Source organism: Spermophilus citellus (genome assembly GCF_964194105.1).
Source record: "Spermophilus citellus genome assembly, chromosome: X".
Classification (NCBI taxonomy): Eukaryota; Metazoa; Chordata; class Mammalia; order Rodentia; family Sciuridae; genus Spermophilus; species Spermophilus citellus.
Window position 1 is genome coordinate 107,453,867 of NC_138190.1, and position 25,154 is coordinate 107,479,020.

General features: G+C 34.8%; 1 protein-coding gene across 1 annotated transcript in view; it reads right to left on the bottom strand.

Annotated features, from left to right (window-relative positions):
* The window catches only part of GUCY2F (guanylate cyclase 2F, retinal), a gene marked incomplete at both ends in the record, with an annotated part of 89,911 nt that overhangs the window by 36,735 nt on the left and 28,022 nt on the right, over window positions 1-25,154 (bottom strand). The window contains 4 exon segments of the mRNA XM_081277732.1: window positions 11,261-11,340; window positions 11,342-11,353; window positions 17,427-17,555; window positions 23,315-23,420. Of these exon segments, the coding sequence (XP_081133858.1) occupies window positions 11,261-11,340; window positions 11,342-11,353; window positions 17,427-17,555; window positions 23,315-23,420 (327 nt within the window).

The following is a 25,154-nucleotide window of genomic DNA, read 5'->3' on the forward strand; positions in this document are numbered from 1 at the left end:
CTGTGAGTTTTCCTTCAAAGACAAAAAATAATTCTTCAATCAGCATAACAGAGTCCAGACTAATAATGCTCAATAACAAACCAAAAACCTTTAGGTGTACAAAGAAACAACAACAAAAAAAATGTGACCCAGAGTCAAGGGTAAAAAAATGACCAGTAGATATCAACTCTATGGAGACACAAATGTTGCAATTAGAAAAAAAAAAGACTTTCACACTGATATTATAAATACATTTGAGAACTTAATAGACAATTAAGTTTTCATATATGAAAAACAAATATACAGGTATGGAATATCAGCAGAGAAATATTTACCAATACATTAATGTATGTCTACTTAAAATCAGAGCTTCAAATTACACAAAGAAAAATTCACAGAATTAGATAATAGGGAAATTTTAACAGTAATTGATAAAAATGTATTAATAAAAAGCAGTAAGGATATAGAAGATTTGAATTACACTATCAACTGTCATGACCTAATTGATGTTAATAGAACTCTACAACCAACAACTGTACAATATTCACTAATTCACAGTGCATGTGGAATGTTGACTAAGATAGACAACATATTTAACTGTAAAAATTTATAAATTTTAAAGGATTGAATTTTCAGATGATATACTCTATTTGACTCATACTCACAAGAGCTAAATAAGGAATGCATTAAATGTGTTATCTATAAGAGCACCAAATACCTGGTAATTAAGCAATATGTTTTACAATAATACATGGATCAAAAATGAAATAAAAATGGGAATCATAATTATTTCAAACTAAAGACAATAAAATACAACATTAGAATTTATGTTACACATCTACAACAGAGCTTAAAGAGAAATATGTAGGTTAAAAATAAAGAGTGATTAAAATAATATTCTCTGTTTCTAAAAACAGAAAAGGATGAAGAAATTAAACCAAATATAGGTAGAAAGAAGGAAATAATAACAATAAGAGCACGAGTCATTCAAATAGAAAACAGGCAAAAAAGAAATAAAGTGAAAACCTTTTACTTAAAAAAATAATACGTTTGATAAATCTCTAATACGACTGTTACGAAAAAAAATATATATATAAATTATCAATATCATGAATGAAAGTGACGGCACTACTACAGACCTCACAAATATTAGTGAAAAAAGGAATTTTAAACAACTTAATGCTAATAAAAACAACTTACCATAAATTTATTGAACAACACAGTTTATTAAACCTGGAAAATAGAAAATAATAATCCTAATAGCCTTATATTTGTCAAAGAAATTGAATTTGTTTTTTAAAACATCCCCAAAAAGAAAATACTAGGGCCAGATTATTTTACTGATAAAATTTATTGTTATGATTTAGATATGAGGAACCCCCAAAAACTCATGTGTAAGACAACAAAGGAAAATTCACAGGCAATATGATTGGATTATGAGATCTTTAACCTAATAACTGCATTAATCCACTGATATGGATTAACTGGGTGATAACTGCAGGCGGGTATGGGGAGGTTGGAGGAATTGGGTCACTAGGGGCATGACTTTGGGGTTTATATTTTGTCCCTGGTGAGCAGAGCTCCCTCTCTGCTTCCTTGTTGTCATGTCCTGAGCTGCTTTCCTCCACCATACCCTTCCACCATGATGTTCTGCCTCACTTCTGGCAGAGAGCTATAGAGTTGAGGGGGTATATGGATGAAGACCTCTGGAACTCTGAGCCAAAATAAACTTATCCTCCTCTAATTGTTGTTGTCAGTTCTTTTGGTCCCAGTGGTTAAAATGTTGACTAAAATGCTTATGAAAATTTTAATAATACAAATTTTCTACCAATTCTTTCAGAAAATAAAGACACCCAAACTGTTTTATGAAGCCAAATATAACCCTGATACGTAAAACTGATGAACATTAAAAGAAAATTATAGATCATTCTCTTCATAAACATAGATGCAAAAATCCTTAAAAATGTTAGCAAATATTATGTAGCAATATATAAAAATTATAATAAAAAGTATATCATGAACAGGTGAATTTTATCCCAGAGATTTTAAGTAAGGTTTTTTAATGTTTCTTTCTTAAAAAGGCAATGTACTATATTAACAGAAAAAAAGGCATAAAACCATGAAATCGTTGCAACAAGTAGCAAAAAAAAAAGTCTTGAAAAAATACAAAATTTATTTAACATAAAAATGAATTCATAGAAAATTTGGAATATAAGGAAAATGATATGTATGAAAAATCTTCAGGTAACATTAGATCTCAGAGTAAAATTCTGGATCATTTTCTTCTTCAGCCTAAACATGGCAAAGATGTCACCATTTCTATCAACACTATGTAACATGCATCAAAACATTCATGAAAAAATTTGAAGAAAACTGAAGTAAATGTAAATATATACCACATTAATAGACTGGAATATTCAATATTGCTACGATGTTTATTTTACTTAGATTTATTTGTTAATTAATTGAAATCCTCATCAAAAATCCAGAAGTCTTTATTGGAGTCATGGGTAAGTTGATTCTAAAATTTATTGATAAATTTTATCAAAGACATTTTTAGATAGATAGAAAGAGAGAGAGAGAGAGAGAGAATTTTAATATTTATTTTTTAGTTTTCGGCAGACACAACATCTTTGTTTGTATGTGGTGCTGAGAATCGAACCCAGGCCGCACACATGCCAGGCGAGCGTGCCACCGCTTGAGCCACATCCCCAGCCCCAAAGATTTTTTTAAAAGTCTTTGATAATGGGGCTGGGGTTGTGGCTCAGAAATGGGGAAAAAGAAGAGACAATATTTGTGCAGTGAATTCATAGTTTCATTAAGTATGGCAGGCATCTCAACCATTCAGGCCTGGCCTGGGACTGGGATTTGAAGGGATGCCCAGAAGCCTTTGCTGTAAAAAGAAAGCCAGAAACCTCTTACATACCTGTTGTTTTTCCTAAGGGATGGTCCTGTTTCAATTTTACATTTCCCCATTTCTGTTTCCACCCTCTTAGTTACCACACCCCATACCAGGCTTCTGTAAATTAGCAATTTCTTTTCTCTATGGAAATATTTATTTTCATGGAATTAGAAGTAATCATGTCTGTGTTTATTAAAACATTATTATTAATAGAGAAAAACCTGGAAATAACATAAATCTTACAATAAGGGCTAATTTAAATAGATGATAGCAGATCTAATAGTCTGAAATACTGTGTAGAAAATGAAATGCTGTTATAGAAAAATTGCACATGATGTGGGAAAAATTCATAAGTGAGAAACATAAGCAACGCAACAAGTCTCTGTGTATATGTGTGTGTGTGAGTGTGTGTGTGCAAGTGCACACACATGCATGTGGGAGACATACATGCACACTATCGGAGAGTTTTTTTTTCTTGGTGCTCTTCTAGATTTCTGCATTGGATGCAATGTGTGTAAAGGAAGAGCCGTGAGAGGCACCTTGTGAAGAACCTGAGAGCACAGACCAGAGGCCTGCAGCAAGGTTTCCTTCAGGTAATGAAATAATGAAATTGGTTTTTGTTGTTTGTTTGTTTTGGTACTGAACCCAAGGGCACTTTAGCACTGAGCTACATCCTTAGCCCTTATTATTATTTTTTTTTAATTTTGAGACAAGGGTCTTGCTAAGTTGCTGGGACTGGTCTCAAACTTGCAATCCTCCTGCCTCAGCCTCCCCCAAAGTGCTGGGATTACAGATGTGTGCCACCACCCCCAGCCAGACAGTGAATTTGGAAAAAGGCACAGAGTATTAAAAATGAACTCCAGGGGCTGGAGTTGTGGCTCAGTGGTAGAGTGCTTGCCTAGCATATGTGAGGCACTGAGTTTGATTCTCATACCACATATAAATAAATAAATAAAATAAAGGTCCATCAAAAGCTAAAAACTAAAAAAAAAATCTTTGATAAAATTTTTAAAAAGACTTTCAATATCCAAAACAAAACTGAAAAAGAACAAGTTGGAGGGGTTTACACCGCTTGACTTTAGGACTTACTCTCTAGATCTATGGTAATCATGAAGATGTGGTATTGGCATTAGGGTATACTGATGAGTGAATGAACCAGAGGAGGGAATTCAAAAATACCTGCACACATATATAGTCATTAAATTTTTCACCAAGTTGCAAAGTTAATTCAACAGAGAAAAGAAAACTATTTGTTGAACAATTGTTACTAGAACACTGAATATCTATGGAAAAAATGAATCTTCATCACTGTCTCAGTCTATACATAAAAACTAATTCAAAATGGATTATAAAACTAAATCCAGATTCTTGGAATAGGCAAGAATTTGGGGAGAACAGTCTACTAAAAAGAAAGAAAGATAGTGTGAGACAAAGGAGTGAGAGAGAAATGAAGAAAGAAGAAGGGAAGAAAATAATTGATGAATTTGGCAACCTGTCTTTATTGAACCTAAAAATTTTACTGATAAAAAGACATCATTAAGAAAATTTATAGAAACAAATCAGAATGTTGGTTACCAAAGTCTGGTAAGAAGGGGAAAAAGGTGATTTTTTTTGCTAGTGGATATAGCATTTCAGATTTGCAAGACAAAAAGATTTAGAGCTCTATTTCATAATAATATGAATACATTTAACACTACTGAACTGTACAACTATAATGGTTAAGTTTATGTTTTCTTATTACATTAAAAATATTTATTTTGGCATTATTCCTAATGCTTAAAAACTTAAAACAAATGTTCATCAAAAGGAAATGGTAAATAAATTGCAAAATATTCATAAAATAAAGTGACAGTAGACAATTTTAAAATGTATTACTGATACATGAAAAATCATGGATTAATTTTAAAATGCACCTCTGTTGAGAGAAATAAACGAGGCACAAAAATACTGACTCATTCTATCTATATGAAATCCAAGAACGGAAAAAAAATATTAAAAAAATATATAGCCAGGAATTATGGCACACTCCTACAGAAGGATCATGAATTCAAAGCCAGCCTCAGCAAAAGCAAGGTGCTAAGCAACTCAGTGAGATCCTGCCTTTAGATAAAATACAAAATAGGGATGGGGGTTTGGCTCAGTGTTCAAGTCCCCCTGAGTTCAATCCCCTGTACCAAACAAACAAAAATATATTAATTTATGGTGATGTAAATGAGAACTATGGTTGCCTCTGGAATGGGAGAATCACTGAAAAGTGGGGGAAGGAAAGTTTTAGGGTAATGGACATAATATATATTATGTAGATCTATGCAATTATCAAAATTCACTGAATGGAATGCCTAAGATGTGTAAATTTTATTTCATGTAATTATATCAATAAAGACATTTTATTACCCTATATGCATATATGATTACACGACCAGTGTGATTTTACATCACCTACCAAAATAAGAAAGAGAAGTTATACTCATTTATGTATAATGTGTCAAAATGATATTCTACTGTCATGTATAACTAATTAGAACAAATTTTAAAAAAGACAATGTGACATCATTCTATGTGAAATAAACTAGTCACAAAATCACAAACAGGTCCCTTACCCATTCATTGATTGGGTTATTTATTTATTTTTGGTGCTTGGCTTTTTGAGTTCTTTATATACCCTAGAGATTAGTGCTCTGATGTATGAGGGGTAAAAAATTTACTCCCAGAATGTAGGCTCTCTGTTCACCCCACAGATTGTTTCTTTTGCTGAGAAGAAGCTTTTTAGTTTGATTCTTGGTTTTAATTCCTGTGCTATAGGAGTCTTATTAAGGAAGTTGGGGCCTAATCCAACATGATGAAGATTAGGGCCTACTTTTTCTTCTATTAGACGCAGAGTCTCTGGTATAAGTGGGGTGACTCTAAATGGGGTAGGGAGAAAGAGCATGAAAAGAAGACTACCACTAAATAGGGAAGAGAGGTGGGAGGGAATGGGAGGGAGAAGGGGAATTGCACGGAAGATGGAAGGAGACCCTCATCATTATACAGATTACATGTATGATGATGTGAGGGAAAAAAATGTGTCACATTAGATTGGGTAGAGAGAGGTGATGGGAGGGGAGGGGAGGGGAAGGGGAGATAGGAAGAGCAGCAGAATAAAATAGACACTAGTATTGCTGTATGTATAAAAGTGGCTGTATAACCAGTGTGATTCTGCAACCTGTACACTTGGAAAAATGAGAAATTATACCCCATTTGATTCAAATGTATGATGTGTCAAGATCATAGTATTATCATGAGCAACTAATAAAAAAAGTTAAAATAAATGAAAAAATGTTAAAAAAAAAATAAAGACAGGCTGAGAGTACAGTTCAATTGTAGAGTGATTGCCTAGCATGAAGTCCTAGGTTCAATATCCAGTATTGAAAAAAAGAAAAAGACCAACAATATCAAATATTGCCAATAATTTAAAGCACAGGAAGCTCTCCTAACTTACATTCAGGAAAGTAAAAGAGGGAAAAATTTTGATGGTGTTTTAAAGTTAAATGTATACTATCCCTTAGCCTAGAATTTCTACTTCTAGTAACTTACCCAAAAGAAATTTAAATATGTGTTCATAAAACCATTTATATAAAAATATCCACATCACCTTTATTTCCAATAGCCAAACTTGGAATCAGCCCAAATTCCCATCAGCAGGAAAGTGAATAATTAAATTGTGCTATATTCATTCAGTGGAATACAACTCAATGAAAAGGAACAACATATACATGCAATTATATGGATGGATACCATAGTCTTTATGTTGTATGATTCCACTTACATGAGATTTTAGAACAAGCAAAATTTATTTAAGGTAAACAAACAGAAATTGCCTGTGGTTGGGGGAGGCACAAATTTACTAAGGTATACAAGGTACTTTTCTGAAAAGAAGAAATTGTTTTATATCAGGAGTCATCCATGCTTGTCTGTAAAGGTACAAACAGTTAATATTTTAGGCATTGCAGGTCATATGTGGTTTCTGTTACAAAATGTTTCTTTTTTTTTAATAATGTAAAATATACCATGGGCCACAGTTTTGTAATCTCTATTCTATATCAGGAGAGAAATCTAGATTATATTGTTGTGCTTCTTTACCATAATGTTAGAGAAATGATATGGGCTTTTCAACAAAGTAATAATAATAACCAATGAATTAGGAATGAGTAGAGGTATAAATGAAATAATAATGATAGAATGTTGATAATTGTTCAAGGTTGGTTGTGGGCACATAGATATTGTTGTATTATTCTCTTTATTTTCTGTATATTTTTAATTTTAAATAATAAAAAGCTTTAAAAGCATGATTGAAAGAGCCCTTAATGGGAATTTTGTAGTTACAGGTGACTATATTATAAAATAAAGAAGTTTAATGCAAAGCTTCCAATTTAAAAAAAAAAAACAGAAAAAGCAACAAATTAAACACAAAAAAGTAGAAAGGAGGAAATAATAAGAATACAACACAATCAAACAGGAATCAGGGATACAACAAAGAAAAATCACCAAAGTCAAAAGCTGAATTTTAGAAAAGATGAATAAAATTGACTATCCACTAAAAAAATTGACCAAGAAACAAAAGAGAAAACATAAATTGTCAGTATTAGGAATGAAAGGCTGAATAATGCTGAAGACCCTAAAGATACTTATTTTCTAAAACTTTATGTCAGTAAATTTGACAACTTATATGAAATGGAAATATTCCTTTAAAGTCATAAGATGAAAGAGAAATTTTGAATAGTCAATTTTTAATAGTAAAGGCATTCAATCTGTAACATAAAGTCTCTACACAAAGAAGAGAACAATTGGAATCTATTGAAGAGAGTTAAGTAAAGGAATGACATGATCAAATTCCATTTTGAAAAGAGCACTCTGCAATGTGTATAAGGAGTTTGAGAGTGATAAAAGTGAATGCGGAGAGAATAATTAAAAAACAATTTCCAGTGGTTGCCAGGGGTTGTGGGGAGAGAGGTATGAATAGACAAAGCACAGAGGATTTTTAAGGCAGTAAAACTAGTTTATATGATGCTATAATGGTGAATACATATCATTATATCTTTGTCAAAATCCACAGAACATACATCACCAAAAGTGAATCTTGTTGTAAACTATGGACTTTGAGTGATAATGATATTATGATGAATTGATTGTAACAAACATACCACTCTGTTGATAATGGGGGAAACTGAATATGTGGGGACAGGAGATATGTATGGACTCTCTGTATTTTCTCCTTAATTTTGCTGTGAACTTAAAACTAAAGAATAAAGTCTATTAAAAGAAAATGTAATGGTTGTGGTAGCTGGAAGAAGATAGTTGCTTAGACTCAGGATAATAGTAAAAAAAAAGTAGAGAAAAGAGAAGAACATTGGAGGTTTAAGAAGAAAGAAATAGCTTTGGAGTATGGGTTACAGAAAGTGAATTATTCAGTGAAGTATAATGTACTTATCAGACAGTATTAAGGGCCATTTTAATTAAGAAGTATGACATTGGCAACAAAGTAGACATGCAGACCAATGGAATAGAATGGAAGACACAAAGACAAGCCCACGTATTTACAACCCTTTGATACCTGACAAAAGTGCCAAAAGTATATGTTGGAGCAAATATATATTTGGAGCAAATGGTGCTGGGAAAACTGTATCCATATGTAGACAAATGAAATTAGATACCTATCCCTCACCCTGCACAAAAGTCAAATCAAAATGTGTATTAGATGAGAAACCTTTCAACTGCTAGAAGAAAACATAAGATCAACACTCCATGGTATAGGTGCAGGCATTGACTTCCTCAAAAAGATCCCTAAAGATCAAGACATAAAACCAAGAATCAGTAGTGGGAAGCCATCAAATTAAAAAGCTTCTGTACAGCAAAGGAAATGATTAAGAGAGTAAAGAGAAAGCCTACAGAATGGGGGAGAATCTTTGCCAGCTGCTCCTCTGACAGGGAATTAATATCCTGAATATATAAAGAATTCAATAAACTTAAGGTAAAAAAAAAAAAACCCACAAATAACCCAATCAATTAAGTAGGCAAAGGAACTAAACAGACAGTTCTCAAAAGAAGAAACACAAATGGCCATCAAATATTGAATATCTCTAGCAATCAGGGAAATGCAGATCAAAACTACATGGATTTTGATTTGGTTTGTTTTTTACACCCCCCCCCCCGCCTTTAATTTTGTTCAAATGACAGCAGAACCTGGAGAAGCTGTTGCTGCTACTGATGCACAATATACTGCTATTATTGATTTATATATACACACACACACACACACACACATATAATTTTGAATTTTTGGAAACTTTAGCTATGCTGTCAACTTTGGAAACAGTATCCCAGTTTACCGTGTTGAGTTGGTATTGTACAGAATTTAACAGTCATATTGATCTAAAAATGTTAAACTTATTTTTTCCCATTCATACAAGGGTAATGCACTGTATCAAATATGTAAGGTCTTATCATACATATTATATGGGTTTGATTACAGAAACTAACAAAGTATTCTCTAAATAATGAAAAAAAAACTACATGGAAATTTCATCTCCCTCCAGTCAGAATGGCAATTATCAAGTATACAAATAATAATATATGCTAGTGAGGATGTGTGGAAAAGGTATAATCATACATTGTTGGTGGGAATGCAAATTAGTATAACTGCTCTGGAATGTAGTGTGGAGGGTCTTCAAAAGACTAGTAATGGAACCACCATATGACCCAGCTAACTCACTCCTTGGTATTTATCCAAAAGAAGTAAATTTAGTATACTAAAGTATACACCTATGTTTGCATACAAGCAAGAGTATAACTAGAGAATTGAGTTCTTGAAGTGCAAATGTTGGGTTACAGTACAAATGTATGAATGCACTTTTTTAAAAATTGTAGTTGTAGATGGACAGTATGCCTTATCTATCTATCTATTTATTTATTTTTATGCATACTAAGGATCAAACCCAGTGCCCCAAATGTGCTAGGCAAGTGCTCTGCCACTGATTGACAGCCCCAGCCCACAAATGCACCTTTAATTTTGATCAAAATTATCAAGTTTCCCTCCAAATAGGCTTTACCAATTCTTAGTCTCCCAAAATGCATATGCACACTCTTTATCCCATACCTGTATTCACACTGGACATTATTAATTTTAAAAGATTTGCCAAACTCATGAGTGAAAAATATAATGTTTTTGTTTGTATTTTTTCAGTTGCTAGGAAACATGATCATTCTAAAATTTATGCCTCAACTCATGATCTCCAAACTTGTATTCAATATCAAGTGCCTATTAAAATATATAATGGACAAAGTTAAGTCAATTTAACACATCTAAAATAAAAATCCAAATTTGTAAAATCTTTTAAAAAAATGAATTAAAATATGGACAACAATATCAACTGAAATATGAGGGAGTTAAGATGACCAAACTGAACCGATCTTATGCTCAAACCTGGTTTGAAATCTACTGCCTACAGCTTTCTCAGATTTGGCCCCATTTTGGTTCCAAATTTTGTATAGAGCTTTCTGTTGGACATCCTGAGTCATCAAACCACTATGAAATTGCATATTTTAGCTAACTTTGGTCTCTCTTCAGGGCCTATGTCTCATTATTTCCACTTCAGCTCCAGGCACCAAAATCACATGTAAGTGAAATACCAAATCACAAGATCTCATCCTAATCCCTAGGGTACACCCTGTCCTCCATGAGTCACCTATATTCTGTTTCCTTTGTTTTCTCACATGTACAGTGCTCTAGATGTAGCAGGTGCCTCATGGACTCAAAGTTTAAGGGGCAGTCAAGATTTTAAATTATTTAGAAGGGATCATCCTTGTCTTATCTACAGGTTGCTTCCTTAAGTAAATTAACCAAGGGCTCTTTGAACATAAAATGTGGAATTAGGGAAATAGCCATTTATAAGAAGAAATTAGCAGTTAATTTTTCCAGTTCTGAATTATGGTATATTTAATTGATAATAATCATAAAAGATATTATTTTACAAAGAAGCTATGTGCCAGGAAATGTGCAAGAAGTTTTATATGAATTGTCTTGTTTCATACTCATCTGAACCTAGGAAGTAGGAAGTAAGCATTAATATGCTTTTTTTTACAAATAAGGAAATTAAGGCTCAGGGGCTTTAGGTGACTTGCCCAAGTTAATATATAGCTCTTACACAGTAGAGCTGGAATTTGATTCTTTCATGTTTCTTTGATTCCAGAGCCTATAATTTTGCCATTGCATCTCATGATCACACCAAGCCAGTAATAACCCTAGTTTCCCTGCATGGATTTCTTAAAGAATGTTCCTAAACAGCTGGTGTAAGTTACTTTGGAGAAAGGACTGATTGTAGGATATAAATGAGGGTTTCTCATATGTTTTCAAATGCATCACTTGCATTTGATTTAATGGACTTAATGTCTCCAAAATCTCCAAGAGGGTACTTTTCAGGCTCACATCCAGTCACCCTAGAAAGAAAAAAGGTAGAGAGTAGTGATAATAATTGCCAGCAGCTTTAGAGTAATGTCCCTTCCCAAGAATGGTTTACAGTAATACTATTAATACAAACACATTTTTCTCCTTTCTCACTCTCCACCCCATGGGAATTCTGTATTCTGAGCTAGATTGAGATTGTGAAGAGAAATTAAAGTTAAAAATGCAAGCTAACTCAAGACAAGGGAACAAATGCAGGTATGCAGATCCCAGAAAAGGAATGATACCACTCTATGCAATACCTCATGTAACTGGAAAATGCTAGGTTATTTCACTTACTCACAGCTAAGTGATGTAGCACCAGGTTTTCTGTGATTAATAGTGATGGTCAGTGGTTGCAATTCCCACTGCCTTGAGGCATCTGTAGTGGGAGACATAGGGCAGGAGATGTAATGCAGCAAATGATTCCTGCATTTACCTTGATCTATTTTTCTCTTGTGAGACAGGCCATTTTAAGGGGCTCATATGCTTTAATCACAAACTGATTGGTTTAAATGTAAACTAAACATTTTTTATTCCAAGGCACAAATGTATTATCATAGTAATATATGCAATGTGGACTCTTTTGAAAGTATATTTTTGCTTTTTCATTCAAAATTATTTTGCTTTTTAAATTTTACATATCTATGGAGTATAGTGTGATGATGCACATGATGTGTAATGATCATAGCATTTATTATTGTTTGTTCTTTTTAGATACACATAACAGTATAGTGTATTTTGGCATATTATACCTACATGGAGTATAACTTATTCTAATTAGGATCCCATTCTTGTGATTGTACATTTATTCTTGACTCTTAATGTACAAACTGCTATTTCTAAGGCAGTAACACCAGTGTTTGATAGATAATTTTCTTTCCATGCATAGTCTCAAGGATGCTTCAGTCATCAAATCCTATTTAGTTCTGTCCAACCCGAATTTTTAAAAAAAGCAATACAAATAGAGATTCCCGTTTCTCTATAATAATAATGTCTTACATTTGCACAATGCTCTTTAAACTTCCAAGTGCTTTCACATCTATTACCTATAGCCTGGAGATTCCATTTCTGGCTGCACCAACTTGTTATCAAGTAGAGATAATAAACCAGTGAGCTCTGTGCAATCAAATCTTGAGAATAAAAGAGTGTAACCACTCTCTTATTAAGGAATATATCCAGCTGTAGCAGTGCATCTGGAAACCTGCCAGAGGCAAAGGCTAATGGGAGCTGCAGGCATCTGAGTACTTGCCTGCACTTTGTGTTAGAAAGCACCTTTTAGCCAAGGAGCTCAAAGCCCTTTAACTAAGGGAATGGCTCCAATAGACCTTGAGCAGCTGGAGGAAACTACACCAGCCAAACTTAGTGCTCATAGAGTTTAGAATGGTATTCCAGGATCAGTGCCTACCTGTAGCAGAATAGTCAAAACATTTGATCAAGCAATTCTCCAAATGTGACCTTGGATCAGCTCTATTAGCATCACCTGGGAACTGGTAAGAAAGGCCAATAATTAAGTTCTACCCACCATTTTTGGAATCAGAAATTGTGTGTGTGGGTGGGGGGTCTATCAATCTGTGTTTTCTCAAGCCCTCCATGTAATTCTGATATACAATAAAGTTTGTGACTTACCATCCTAGCCTTTTTTGAACCTCATTCTCTGTTGTACTCACTTCACCTCCCCATTTACCTCTAAGTTTTTCTCATCATCATCTCTCTCAACCGGAGATCAAAAATTCACTCACAGGAGTCAGGAGGGCCTGACATAAACTCGAAATTTTACCCTTCAGAGGACTTTACGCTATAGTGGGATCAAAGGTTAAATATTAAGCTGAAAAAATAAACCTCTAACTGGGATTTTTACAAAATCAGTCAATGTATGGTATATAACTGGTAGACTAAAACCTCAGTACATTCACATTTATGTCACTCAACCTATTGTCACTATTAAATAATATGGAACCTTTATGTGCATTTTCTCTCAAGTACAATTAATTATGCAAGTACAAAAATAGTGTATATTTAAGTACACATGTTTTTATCAGTTACTGTGTATATTCATACTTGAGTACACTGGTATAGACTTAGATTTCAGAAGGCTCTGCACCTCACCCCATTCCAGGACTAAGCTAGGAAGCCAGAATCTCTGTGACTACTCCTACAGCACTCTCATATAAGTTAGTGTATACTGTCACTGGAAATAGAATGCTCTTAGATGTGGTGCCCATTATGCAGTGCACAACCTGAACAGCAGTACTGGCAGCCCTGATTCTGCCTTATAGCTGGCACCTGATACCTTTCCCCTGGCATCAACCCTACTGAAGACATAAGTTGTAATTCTATCCAGATTGTTAACTACCACAAGTAACTAAGCATAGCATTTCCCCGCCAAATCACTAAATTTGAGAGCTGGAAATGTTCTTAGGTATCCCTAACCCAATTTCTTCATAGTTGATAAAGAAACTGAAGGCTGAAGAGACTAATAGGTCTAAGTTCAAAAGACTAGGCAATAACATATTCAGAACTGAACCAAGGTCTTCTATCTTTCACTTTGTTGCTCTTTCCCCTTATGGGGCTTCCTTTTGCTTGGAGGAATTGTGTGTATTTAAGATTTCAATAAGTCTCACAAACTTTATAAGCCAATTTTTACTGAGTCTGTGTGCATCCTACTTCATGAATAATGAGGAAAAGGGAGTAAATGGGCAGGTTTTATCTTCACCATACATGCACTATTTGTTTTGTTTTGTTCTTTAAAAAGAGAGAATGATAAAATACTTCACTCATCACTCACTTTTTAATTAAGAGCAATAAACATGAAACTCTATTCACTAAAGTTTTTAGAAGTAATTTAAAGTCCATCAGTTTTTCACTAAGGCCATGGCGTATTAACTAAGAAACAGAGAACAAGGTCCTAGATCTGGCTCTGCTTCAAACTCAAGGGTGGCCTTAGCACAGACACTTAATCAACCTGAGCTTCAGTTTCCCCACCTATAGAGCTGGACTTATTCAGTGATTTCTTAGGTCCTTTTGAGCTTTGATGATCTAAGACTGTGAGGAGAAAGAGAAAATGATTGGTGGAAGGGAGAGGGGTAGAGACAGATCTAAAAGGCAGAAAGTGAGGACACAGAAAAAGGCTCTGGGTAAGAGAGATGAATGGGAAGAAACAGTAAGGTGAAACAGAAAAATGTAGGGAGAAGCTGAAAAGTAGAGAGGCAGAAAGAGTCAGAAAACGAAGACAGAAGATAAATTCAGTGGGCTTTTCCTGAGTGTCAGGATTATATTCCTTCTCTCCTCACCTGACACTCTCCTGTCTATGGCTATTAGAGCCGATCATAACATGTCCCCACCACCTCTGTTATTCACAACTTCTTCTGCCCAGAAGTCATATCATCTGGCTTTCCTTTACACGTTTCAAACAGTATCTGTGAAATCAAGGTCAAGGCTACTGTGCAATTCTGAAAGTTCTGCATCTGTATATACCAGGAAATTGTGAATTTATGTCAGTATAGTATCATGCCATGGTACATCCTAGAGAAGCCTGTCCTTTATTATTACACATCTGCTACTCATAACATTAACTGGTACATTATCTGGAAATTTCAGAACTTCCAATAAAAATTCTTATGGAAATTTGATGTTTTAAAGCAGAACTAAATGATTTGTCTTATTTGAAGCACTCCTAATGAGGGAAAATTTCAGAAGACACACTGGACTTCTTTGTTTGATCTGTTGATTCATTTGACCTATGCTCCCTCCTAGAGACTTCTTTAGCCCTAGCAGGCAGTTTTCTAGTCTCAGCTGTTTTCCTTCACACCCTGCCTTCACCCTAATCTTGATTTCACTATGTGATGTTATTTTCACCAACTCTCCATTGTAAAGATAACCCCATACACACTCAGGATCTGACTGACCAACAGTCATTCCAGGAAATAACTCAGCTCCTTGCCTCCTTCCAAAACAAGGAAATATCTGACAGATTCTTAAATGTTGGTTATATACAAAAGTTTATTTTTCCCTTCTCAATTCTACATTGTAACCTTCCAACCCCAACAAATAAAACATACCACAATTGAACACATAAAATTTTCCAGAGAATCATAGCATATCCATGCCAGAAGAGGCCTTAGAGGTCTTCTAATCCAGTAATTATCAAGCCTAGCTGCACATATCAAGAACTTTAAAAACATAACAATTCCTGGGCCTTTCTCCATACCAAATGAATCAGAATTGCTAGGAGTGGGAACTGAGGCATAAATATTTTTAAGTTACCCAAGGACATTGTAATAAGTAGTCAGAATTAAGAACTCAGTTTAACCCCTCATTTTGCAGATGAAAAAGCAAAGTTATTGAGATTGACTTCAGAATCATAGAAGTGTCAATACATTAATAAAGCCACCAACCCATTCCATTTGACATTCAAAAGCTTACATTATGCATAGTCTTTGATATAGTAGAGCTGCCAATTCCAATAATTCAAGTTTACATTTAAGGCAAATCTCCTCTTTGATTAAATTAACTCCCTGTTAGGATCCAGAGGCTTCCTGCTATGAATTTAAGTCAAAGCGCTCAGGTATATTGAAAAAGCATATGCCATGTCATTTTGGTGTTGTGGGCCTGTCTTAGTCCATTTGGGAGACTGGATAATATATAAAGAACAGAAATTCATTCCTCACATTGCTGGAGGCTGGAATGTCCAAAATAAAATTATGGCATGTTTGATTATCTAGTGAGGACTTTTTCTTCACTTCCAAGATGGCATCTCATTGCTGCATCCTCTAAAGTGGAGGAACATGGTGTCCTCACATGGCAGAAGGTAGCAGGAAAAGCTAACCAAATGCTACACAAAGTCTCTTTTATAAGAACTTTAATATCATTCATAAAAGAGGAGCCCTCATGGGCTCATCAATTTTTGCAAAAGCCATCTATTAATATCATCTCATTTAGCCATTAAATTTCAACATTTAAATTTTAGAGGTAACACATTCAAACCCTAGCAAGGCCCTGTGAATTATGGAGAACATTCTCTTGAAGAATCCAATGTGGATGACAACTGAAAAATCATCTTTTCTTGTTATGAACTTTCTTTGCAGTTACTGTTGAAGTTGGGGGTGTTTGCTGCTCTTGGGAGTATCTTCAAACAAAACAAGGGAACCACACTGGAAAGGCCTCACTTAGGAAGGACAGAAGGACAGTCTCGTTTCCCTTTACCACCTACTTAACTCTCTCCTGCTGAGAAGAAATAGTTTATCTCTTCAACTGATGAATGATTTGTTATGATTGCCAAATTCTAGTATTTTAGAACTTGGGAGAGGGAGGAGCCTCTTAAATTTTGAAAGAGAGAAACTCCAGTGAAATAAAAATGATTTATATTTTATCCAACAGAAGGTAACCTATTACTCAAAGGGGCAGCAGAGTCTAAGAAAAAGAAATAAATGTATATTTTCAAAGTTTTAGTAATATCAGAGGATAAGAAGTGCAGGAAGATCAACTAGAATTTGAAGAAAAGTAGTAGAATAGGTTCTGCTCTGCACAAACATGTCTCTAGACAACTCATCCCAAAGAGTTAGCATAGGAAGTCATTTCTTCTATTATTATTCTATTATTAGTCTTTGATTTATTATTGTCTTGTTGTCCCCGATGTCTAGACAAAACATTGAAATAGGGTCTCAAGTACTTTTTTCCACATGTACATTAAATGCAAGAGTTAAAGTGTAAATAAAGTTATAAGTAAGGAGATTAGTTGCTGAGGAAAATCATTGTCAAAAATGTTAACCAATGGGGCTGGGGCTGTAATTCAGTGGTAGAGCACTTGCTTCACACATTTGAGGCCCTGGGTTCAATCCTAAGTACCACATAAAAATAAATTAATAAAGATATTGTATCCATCTGCACTAAAAAATATATAAAAAAGTGTTAACCAATCAAGTCTGTAAGTGGACACAGGCAAAAAAAAAAAAAAATGAAACAAATTGCCAAAGCCTCAATATTCTTACTCAAAGACTAACAACTAAATCACTACCCCATTTTAAAACTCCAGAAGGCAGCAGATTAGATAGCTGTTGGGTGTCCTACTTCATAAATTGCTACTTTGGAGTCTTCATAGGTACCTGGAGCTAGACTCCCTGAAGAAAATGAGAGCCTTGGGGACCTCCCACTTTGAACCTCTGAGACGATCTGGAAGTTTACACTGGCACGACTTCCTCTTTGTGAAAACATTAGGAAAGAAAGGTTATGAACAAAATTCTCATGATTTTTAATACAGAACACTGAGCTATGGTATAGATACTCTGCTTATTTGTTTTTCTTTTCTTTTTTATTCATAAGAAAGAAACCATATGAATTAAAACCTGTAGATATGGGATTGATTAATATTCCCTAACATTCAAAACTTTTTTTAGTTCATCATTGGCACCTTACATAAACTTCATATATCACCCCCCCAAAAAAAATGGTTTTCATGCACTTCTTTCTCCCAGAGAGAATTTGAATCATAGACAGGAGAGACAATAAGTAATACCAGTCAGAATTTAATCCAGGACCCTAATTTTATAGACAAGAAACTGAAACCAAATTAAAGTTGAAGTGAGTTATTATATATAGTCCATAATTAAGTTAGAAAAGTGTTTTTTATAAAAATCTAACATTTGAAAAATAAAAAACACCAGAACTAGAACAGTATCCCACCCTTATAACCCTCAGGACTGCCTCTTTGTTTTACATTATACTGAATCACATCAGTTTGTCAGCTTTTTTACCACTGTGACTAAAAGACCCAAGCAGAAAAATTGTAGAGGAGGAAAAGTTTATTTGAGGGCTCACAGTTTCAGAGGACTTTGTCCACAGAAGGATGGCTCCATTCCTTGGGGCTCAAGGTAAGGCTGAACATTGTGGAGGAAGAGTGTGGCAGAGGAAAGCGGCTCACATGATGATCAGATAGAAGAGAGAGAGAAACTCCACTCTCCAGATACAAATACATACCAGCAAGCCAAGCCCCAATTCGCACCTCCTCCAGTCACACCCTACTACTTCAGTTACCACTCAGTTAATCCTTATCAGGGGATTAATTCACTGATTGGGTTAAGACTCTCAACCCAATCATTTCTCCTTTGAACCTTCTTCCATTATGTCACACCTGAGCTTTTGGGGGATACTTCACATCCAAATCATAACAGCATCCTTCTTTGTGTATTTAAGATTAATGACAGAAGGAATCCCTGAAAGGAGTAAAATGGTAGAGAGTGAGTAGACTCATGACTTATGGGTTTGAATCTTAAATAGGCCAGATTCTCCACTCCTTGACTTGTTAAGTTTTACAATTAAGTCTGGTAAAAGAGGGCGGGGAGCTTCACAGTTGAATGACAAGATAAAGAGGTATCTACAATCTGTGTTAACCTTTAAAATTGAAATTCTATATCTTCACTAAAGCAGTAGACTTATTTCACATTTCGAAGGCATAATAAATCAACAGGTTTCTCAATATTTTCTCCATATCTTCAAATGCATCTTTCTTAAAATTATAGCAATCCAGAATTAGCAGTTCTATTTAATATTATTTATGCCAGTCCCACTTCCAACTCCAACACCCTCATTTTTAGAATGAAAAAAAATAGAGATCTAGAAAGGGCTATAGTGGCTGGAACAGGATTCTTCGTGTTATATTTCCTGATCTTGTGTTTTTCTACAACATCATGGTTTTTATCACTCTTGTTTGCCAATAATAATCAATCTTAAGTACTTTCTAACACTCTGCCATTAATGGTCTTTGATCAAGTGAAGATCACTAGTTGACTCAGTCTTGAGTTAAGCTCCTTCTGTACAAGATTATCACATTCAAAGTTCCAAGACAATGAATGGTAAACTATACTCAATCCCTACAAGATGTAAAACTTGACTCTTCACATAACCCTTGCATTAACCTGAACTCTCCCCAACAGAGCAAGCCCAGGGAGGAATCTGCATCCCTTTCTTTCTTTATTTTCATATCTCAGCAGGAACACCTAGATTTGTATATGGAGACATAGACCTCTTCATGGAGGGCAAAGGAGAAAGTGCTATCAAATCTGCCAAAATCCACATACATTTGGACTTCAACTTCACTTTCCCCTAAAAAACTTCCTTTTCTAACCTGATTTCTCCCAACCTGCCAATTTTTCTAGACTGAATTAATTTTATATTCTCCAAGAGTTTACACTTTCAGACATTCCTTTTGGATGGAATTCTTGGCTTGGCTTCTTGACTGATTAGATGCAGCCAGCTGCAAGTTTGTGACTACACAGCAATTAAGGAAAATGTATGCTTCCCCTATCTTTTCCCATCAGAATCCCTGATACAAGCCAAATGCCAAAAGGGATCTGGAAGCCAAGAGCTATGTTCTTCTAGGGTAATGCCATCCTTTTCCACCTGTGCCAAAATAATAAAACAAGCAAATAAACAAAAACATTCCCTGTAAGGCTATCAATCCTCCTTGCTATTCATTTTTTTTCTCACTTGTATAGAGAAAAGTGGTGATGAATTTTTTTATTCTCATTATGTCAAAGTTGATACATAGGTGAAAAAGAAAAGATCTATCAACATAAGCAAGATTTTAAAACCCTAGGCACTCTGTTCATCTGAAGGTAACACTACTTGGCTATATATGGTAATTTAGCAAGAACAGGTATACTTTAGTCACCCAAATATAGTTTATGTGTTAGTGCAAAAGAGAAGATATAGATGGAGGTTTTATAGATTTCACTAAACTATTGAAAGGGCTGTACAAGGAAAAAGGCTAAGTCAGACCAAAATTTTTGAGCTGTGTTTATTGTTTTGACACCTTACAGTCAAATATCTAGGCAATTGACGTGAACTATCATTTTGTTGTGAATAACCCCAAAGAAGTAGGGATTTTAAAAATAGGTTTATTTCTTTTGACCAAAACTTAACTATATTTTGCTACATTTGGACAATGACTTATACTGCTGATCATCCATTTCTGGATAAAATATCTTGCTATGAAATCAGAAAGTTTTTTCTTAGTATACTGAGTTATACATCACAATTGTTTCCAAGCTTGTACTTCAGCATCTACACTTTCTACCAGTTGAGATAGATAGGGAATTTCATATAAGACAATTTCATACAAACCCATATTCCACCACTCTGAGTCCTAGTGTCCTCTGGTGGGTTTAGAAAGGGAGCCTAATATCAATGAGATTTTATGGCATAAGGATGAAGTGTAGCTTTCCGCCACAGAGATAGTTTTGGCTTTCAGCAATACATTTTAAGGAACACAATATCAACCTTACAAAAGCATCTGATGATTTAAACAAGCAAGAGTTAGGGTTGTAAATGAGAACTAAATCAAATAGCTAAACAATTCGTTTGACTCCAACTTCACAGGATATTATTGTATAATCCATTCTCACACACATACCTTTCAGTGTCACATTTAAGTGAATGACCAGTTTGGAAACTGAGATAAATTAATTCTGAAATATGGTACTGTGCTGTAGGAATAGTAAATGGCACATGGAGACAATTTGATGTGTTCACACCCTCTCCCTACATCCTTCTACCACCATACTAGAATTTATAAAGACTAGTGTAGCCACATAGACTGTCATAAAGAGACAACACTGGCAATCTTTAACAAAACCCCTCCCCACATATTTTTTATCTAAGCTTTTGTTTTCTCTTCGTAAGATACCTATAGAAGCCAGGAAGATTTAAAAAAATCTGTGAAAGTAGATTTTTTTTCTTTTTTTTATTGATTATTTAAAGCATTACATAGCTCATGATATATCATCTTTCATACATTTGACTCAAATTGTGTTTTGAACTCCCATTTTCACCCCAAATACAGATTGCAGAATCACATCTGTTACATATTCACATTTTTACATAATGCCATATTAGTGACTGTTGTATTCTGCTACCTTTCCTATCCCCTACTATCCCCCCTCCCCTCCCCTCCCCTCCCATCTTCCCTCTCTACCTCCCCTGCTGTTGTTCAATTCTCTCCCTTTTTTTCCCTCCCCCTTGCCCCTCATAACCTCTTATAATTCTATGTATCATTGAAGGTCTCCTACTATTTCCATGTGCTTTCCCTTCTCTCTCCGTTTCTCTCCCCCCATTCGTCTTTGTTTACTGTAGTCTTTTCCTCATGCTCTTCCTTCCTGTTCTGTTCTTAGTTGTTCTTTTTATATCAAAGCAGACATTTGGCATTTGTTTTTTAGGGCTTGGCTAGCTTCGCTTAGCATAATCTGCTCTATAGACAATATTGACTGATTTTTGAAAACTATCAACTACTACCACATTTCAGGCAGTTGTCATGAGACACAAGGTTGACAGATCTTTCAACTTTAAAAAAAAATTATTGACAGACAATAATTGTATATCTTTATGGGGTACAGTGTGATGTCTTGGTACACTTATACATTGTCTAATGATCAACTCAGGATACTTAACGTATCTCAAACATTGATCATTTCTTTCTAATGAGAACATTCAAAATCCACTCTTATAGCTATTTTGGATTATATGCTTCAATATTGTTATTTATCATCACCCTTGTTCAATAGAGCACCAATATTTACAACCCAAGTTTTAAAGAAAACCCAGAGATACAGATTTTTTATGTGTAATTTCACAATTTTAAAATTCTGGATGCTTTTTTAAAATAATCATGAGGGTCAAACAAAAGTAAAAACCAGTTCGTAATCTGTTACCTGGACAAATTCTATCCTTCTTTCTTCACTACTCAGCCTTGGTTTTGGGCTTCTGAAAAGCCTCCCTTCACTGATTTGCCTCCCCTTGAGTCCTTCTGTCTGTTTGGATTTCTTTTTTGCAATATGGGGCTTATTAACTTTCTTCTGTACTATAATTTGTCTCTCTAACTTAAGTATAATTCCCTTGAAGACAAGGATTACATGTTATCTCTCATAAAGCCTAGCCCAGGGCTAGGACATAGTAGCAGACCCTTAATAAAGATCACCTATTACAACATAATCACAACTAGAAATCTTGGTGAAATTCAGTCCTTTTTTTACTAGTTGATTCATTCACCAAACTTTTACAAGTGCCTGATACATTATAAGCACCATGTCATGTGCTATAGGCTATCATTTTAAAATACCACTGCTCTTGAGGAACTAAAATTCAAATGTTGAATCCAAAGATACAAAAAATTTTCTATATGAAGTCAAAGCTAATCTATTGACCAAAGTGCACTGCATTTATTTCCACCACACTGTTCTTTCAGCACTGTCCAATTGAAATGTAATATGAGGGACAATAGTAATTTTTAATGGACATTGATTATACACATCTATGTAGTACAGTGTGATCATTTGATGTATGTATACAATGTGAAATGACAAAACTAAGGTAATTAGTATTTCCATATCCTTAAACATCTACCATTTCCTTATATTGGGAAACTTCAAACTCCTTTCTTGTGATTCTTTATAAAATATATAATAAGAAGTTGTTGTAAATTATAGCCACCCCACTATGCTGTAGAATGCTTGAACTTATTCCTCCTATCTATTCCTCTTGCCCCCTACCCTTCCTAGCTTCTAGTGATCACTCTTCTACTCACTACTTCTATGAAATAAACTTTTTTCACATTCCACATATGAGTGAGATCATGCAGTATTTGCCTTGCTGTGGCCGGTTTATTTCACTTAACATAATGTCCTCTAGTTCTGTTCATTTTGCTGCACATGATAGAATTTAATTCTTTTTGTGGCTGCATAGTATTCCATGCCACGTTTGTAAGTTTGTGTATTTTATCAATCACATTAAAAACTATAAGAAGAAGCAGGTGAGCTTAATTTTAACAATGTACTTTAACCCAATATATTTAAAATATTATTTTGATATCTAATCATTTTAATTTAATGAGATATTTCACATTTTTATAACAAGTTTTCTAAATCCAGTGTGTATTTTATTCTTAAAGAACATCACAAGCCATACTAGGCATATGTCAAGTGCTCAAAGTGGAGATTAATAAATGTTACATCCTCCTGAGTCAGTAGTATTCTGCTGGGACCTTTAATCAACTGAATTTTATTGATATGATGCCTAAAACAAACATGAAATCAGAGGGTCACAGGGGAATGGATGCTTTTGCAAAGCCAGGGTTGATTTTCCCTAAGATGCCAGTTAAATGTTGTACAAGATAATTGGAAAGAAAACCACACATGGATCTTTACCATAATACCCCTAGCAAAGGGAGGCAATAACCCCAGCCCTCACAACTCACAGAGTAACAAAGACCAAAAGAGAAAAATTAAAATGCTCTTGAAGAGGCATCAAAAGAGAAGGGTGAGGGGACTACTTAGGGATTATATCTCAAACTAATAAAATGGTGACCCACATCAAGGGCGCATTCAAAACAACACCACTGAATACTTTTTAAAAACCTTGACACACTTTCTCATTGTATTTATCTTAATAATATCAGGGCCAAGAATCATTAATCTCCATTTTATACATAAAAACACATTAAGGAAACAAAACAAAATTAAGCAAATTGTGTGAGATCCCCTAGCCTTAGGCAGAGCTGGAACTTGAATCCTTGGTCCCTGGCTGTGGGCCCAGAATTCTGCCCATAAGACGGCTTGTCTTGCAAAGTTGCATCAATGCGTTGCCAAAGCAACAGGTTGAAAAGTAGAAAAATTCAATCATTTGTTTGCTTTGTCTACATGATTCCAAACAAGTAGGCTGACTGGAGTTTTTTTTTTTTTTTTTCCCTCTTACTGAATTGGTCTCTTGTCTGAGCATTACATAGACACAGTTTAAACATGATTCTCTCCAAACATGCCCATTAATTTGCAGTGAATGTAATTATTTTCTACAAATCAATTACCAGACACATAGAGTTTATGATGTGTATCCACACAGTCAGGTAGGTCTGACCAGGACCTGGAGGGAACGCTGGATTACTTGGTGTGGTTGTTTTGTTCTGTTTTGTGTTGGGGACTCTGACAGCCTCATTTTGGCTTCGTTTTTTCCATAACCCCATAATGGTCACTCTGTGCAATTTATTAAAGCCAAGAGCCAGCGTGGGGAAAACAACCACTGAATCAGAACGTTTGGTCAAGTTGCTCTAAAAAGTCTGTGATGTCACTGTAGCTTTAAGTACTGGCAACCTAGTCGGGTTTTGGTTTTTCTCAGTGACTTCACTGGTTTGTAAACAAACAATTAATGTGTTCCTAATTGTCTGCCAACAAATATGTTCCTTATCACGGTGGGAGCTGCTGTCCTGTGGAGAAAATTAAAAGAGCCCTGTAGTGAATTCTTGGGTAGAGCACATGAATCTTTTGGCAAAGTAAAACATCACTCTCTAACTTTTCTGTTTCATATGCATAGTGAATTGTCTCAAAGCGGGTACACCTGTAAAAATAATCACGCTACAAAATACACTCTCATAGAAAGTGAATTGGACTCCCAATCCAGAGACCTGGGAGTGGGGTGGGGGGCAGTGCAGATTCTGTCATTAATTAGCCAGGTGCAGGTCACCTTGGATAAATAATTTAACCTCTTCATGCCTCAGTGTCTCCTATCTGGCAGGATAATAGTCCTTGCATTACACGCTTTATAGAGTTGTTTTGAAAATCAAATGAGATAATGTATGTGAAAGTGCTCTGAAAAGCGTGAAGCACTATGAAAGTATAAGGGCTCATTATTATCATTATCATCATTAGTATTACAAAGCATGGAAGAGCTTTATAGAAAAGCAATGCAATCTGCTTTGGAGGAGTAGAGGGAAAAAGAGGAGTTCAAAGAACCCTTTGTTTTGGGGTGGCTGGGTTC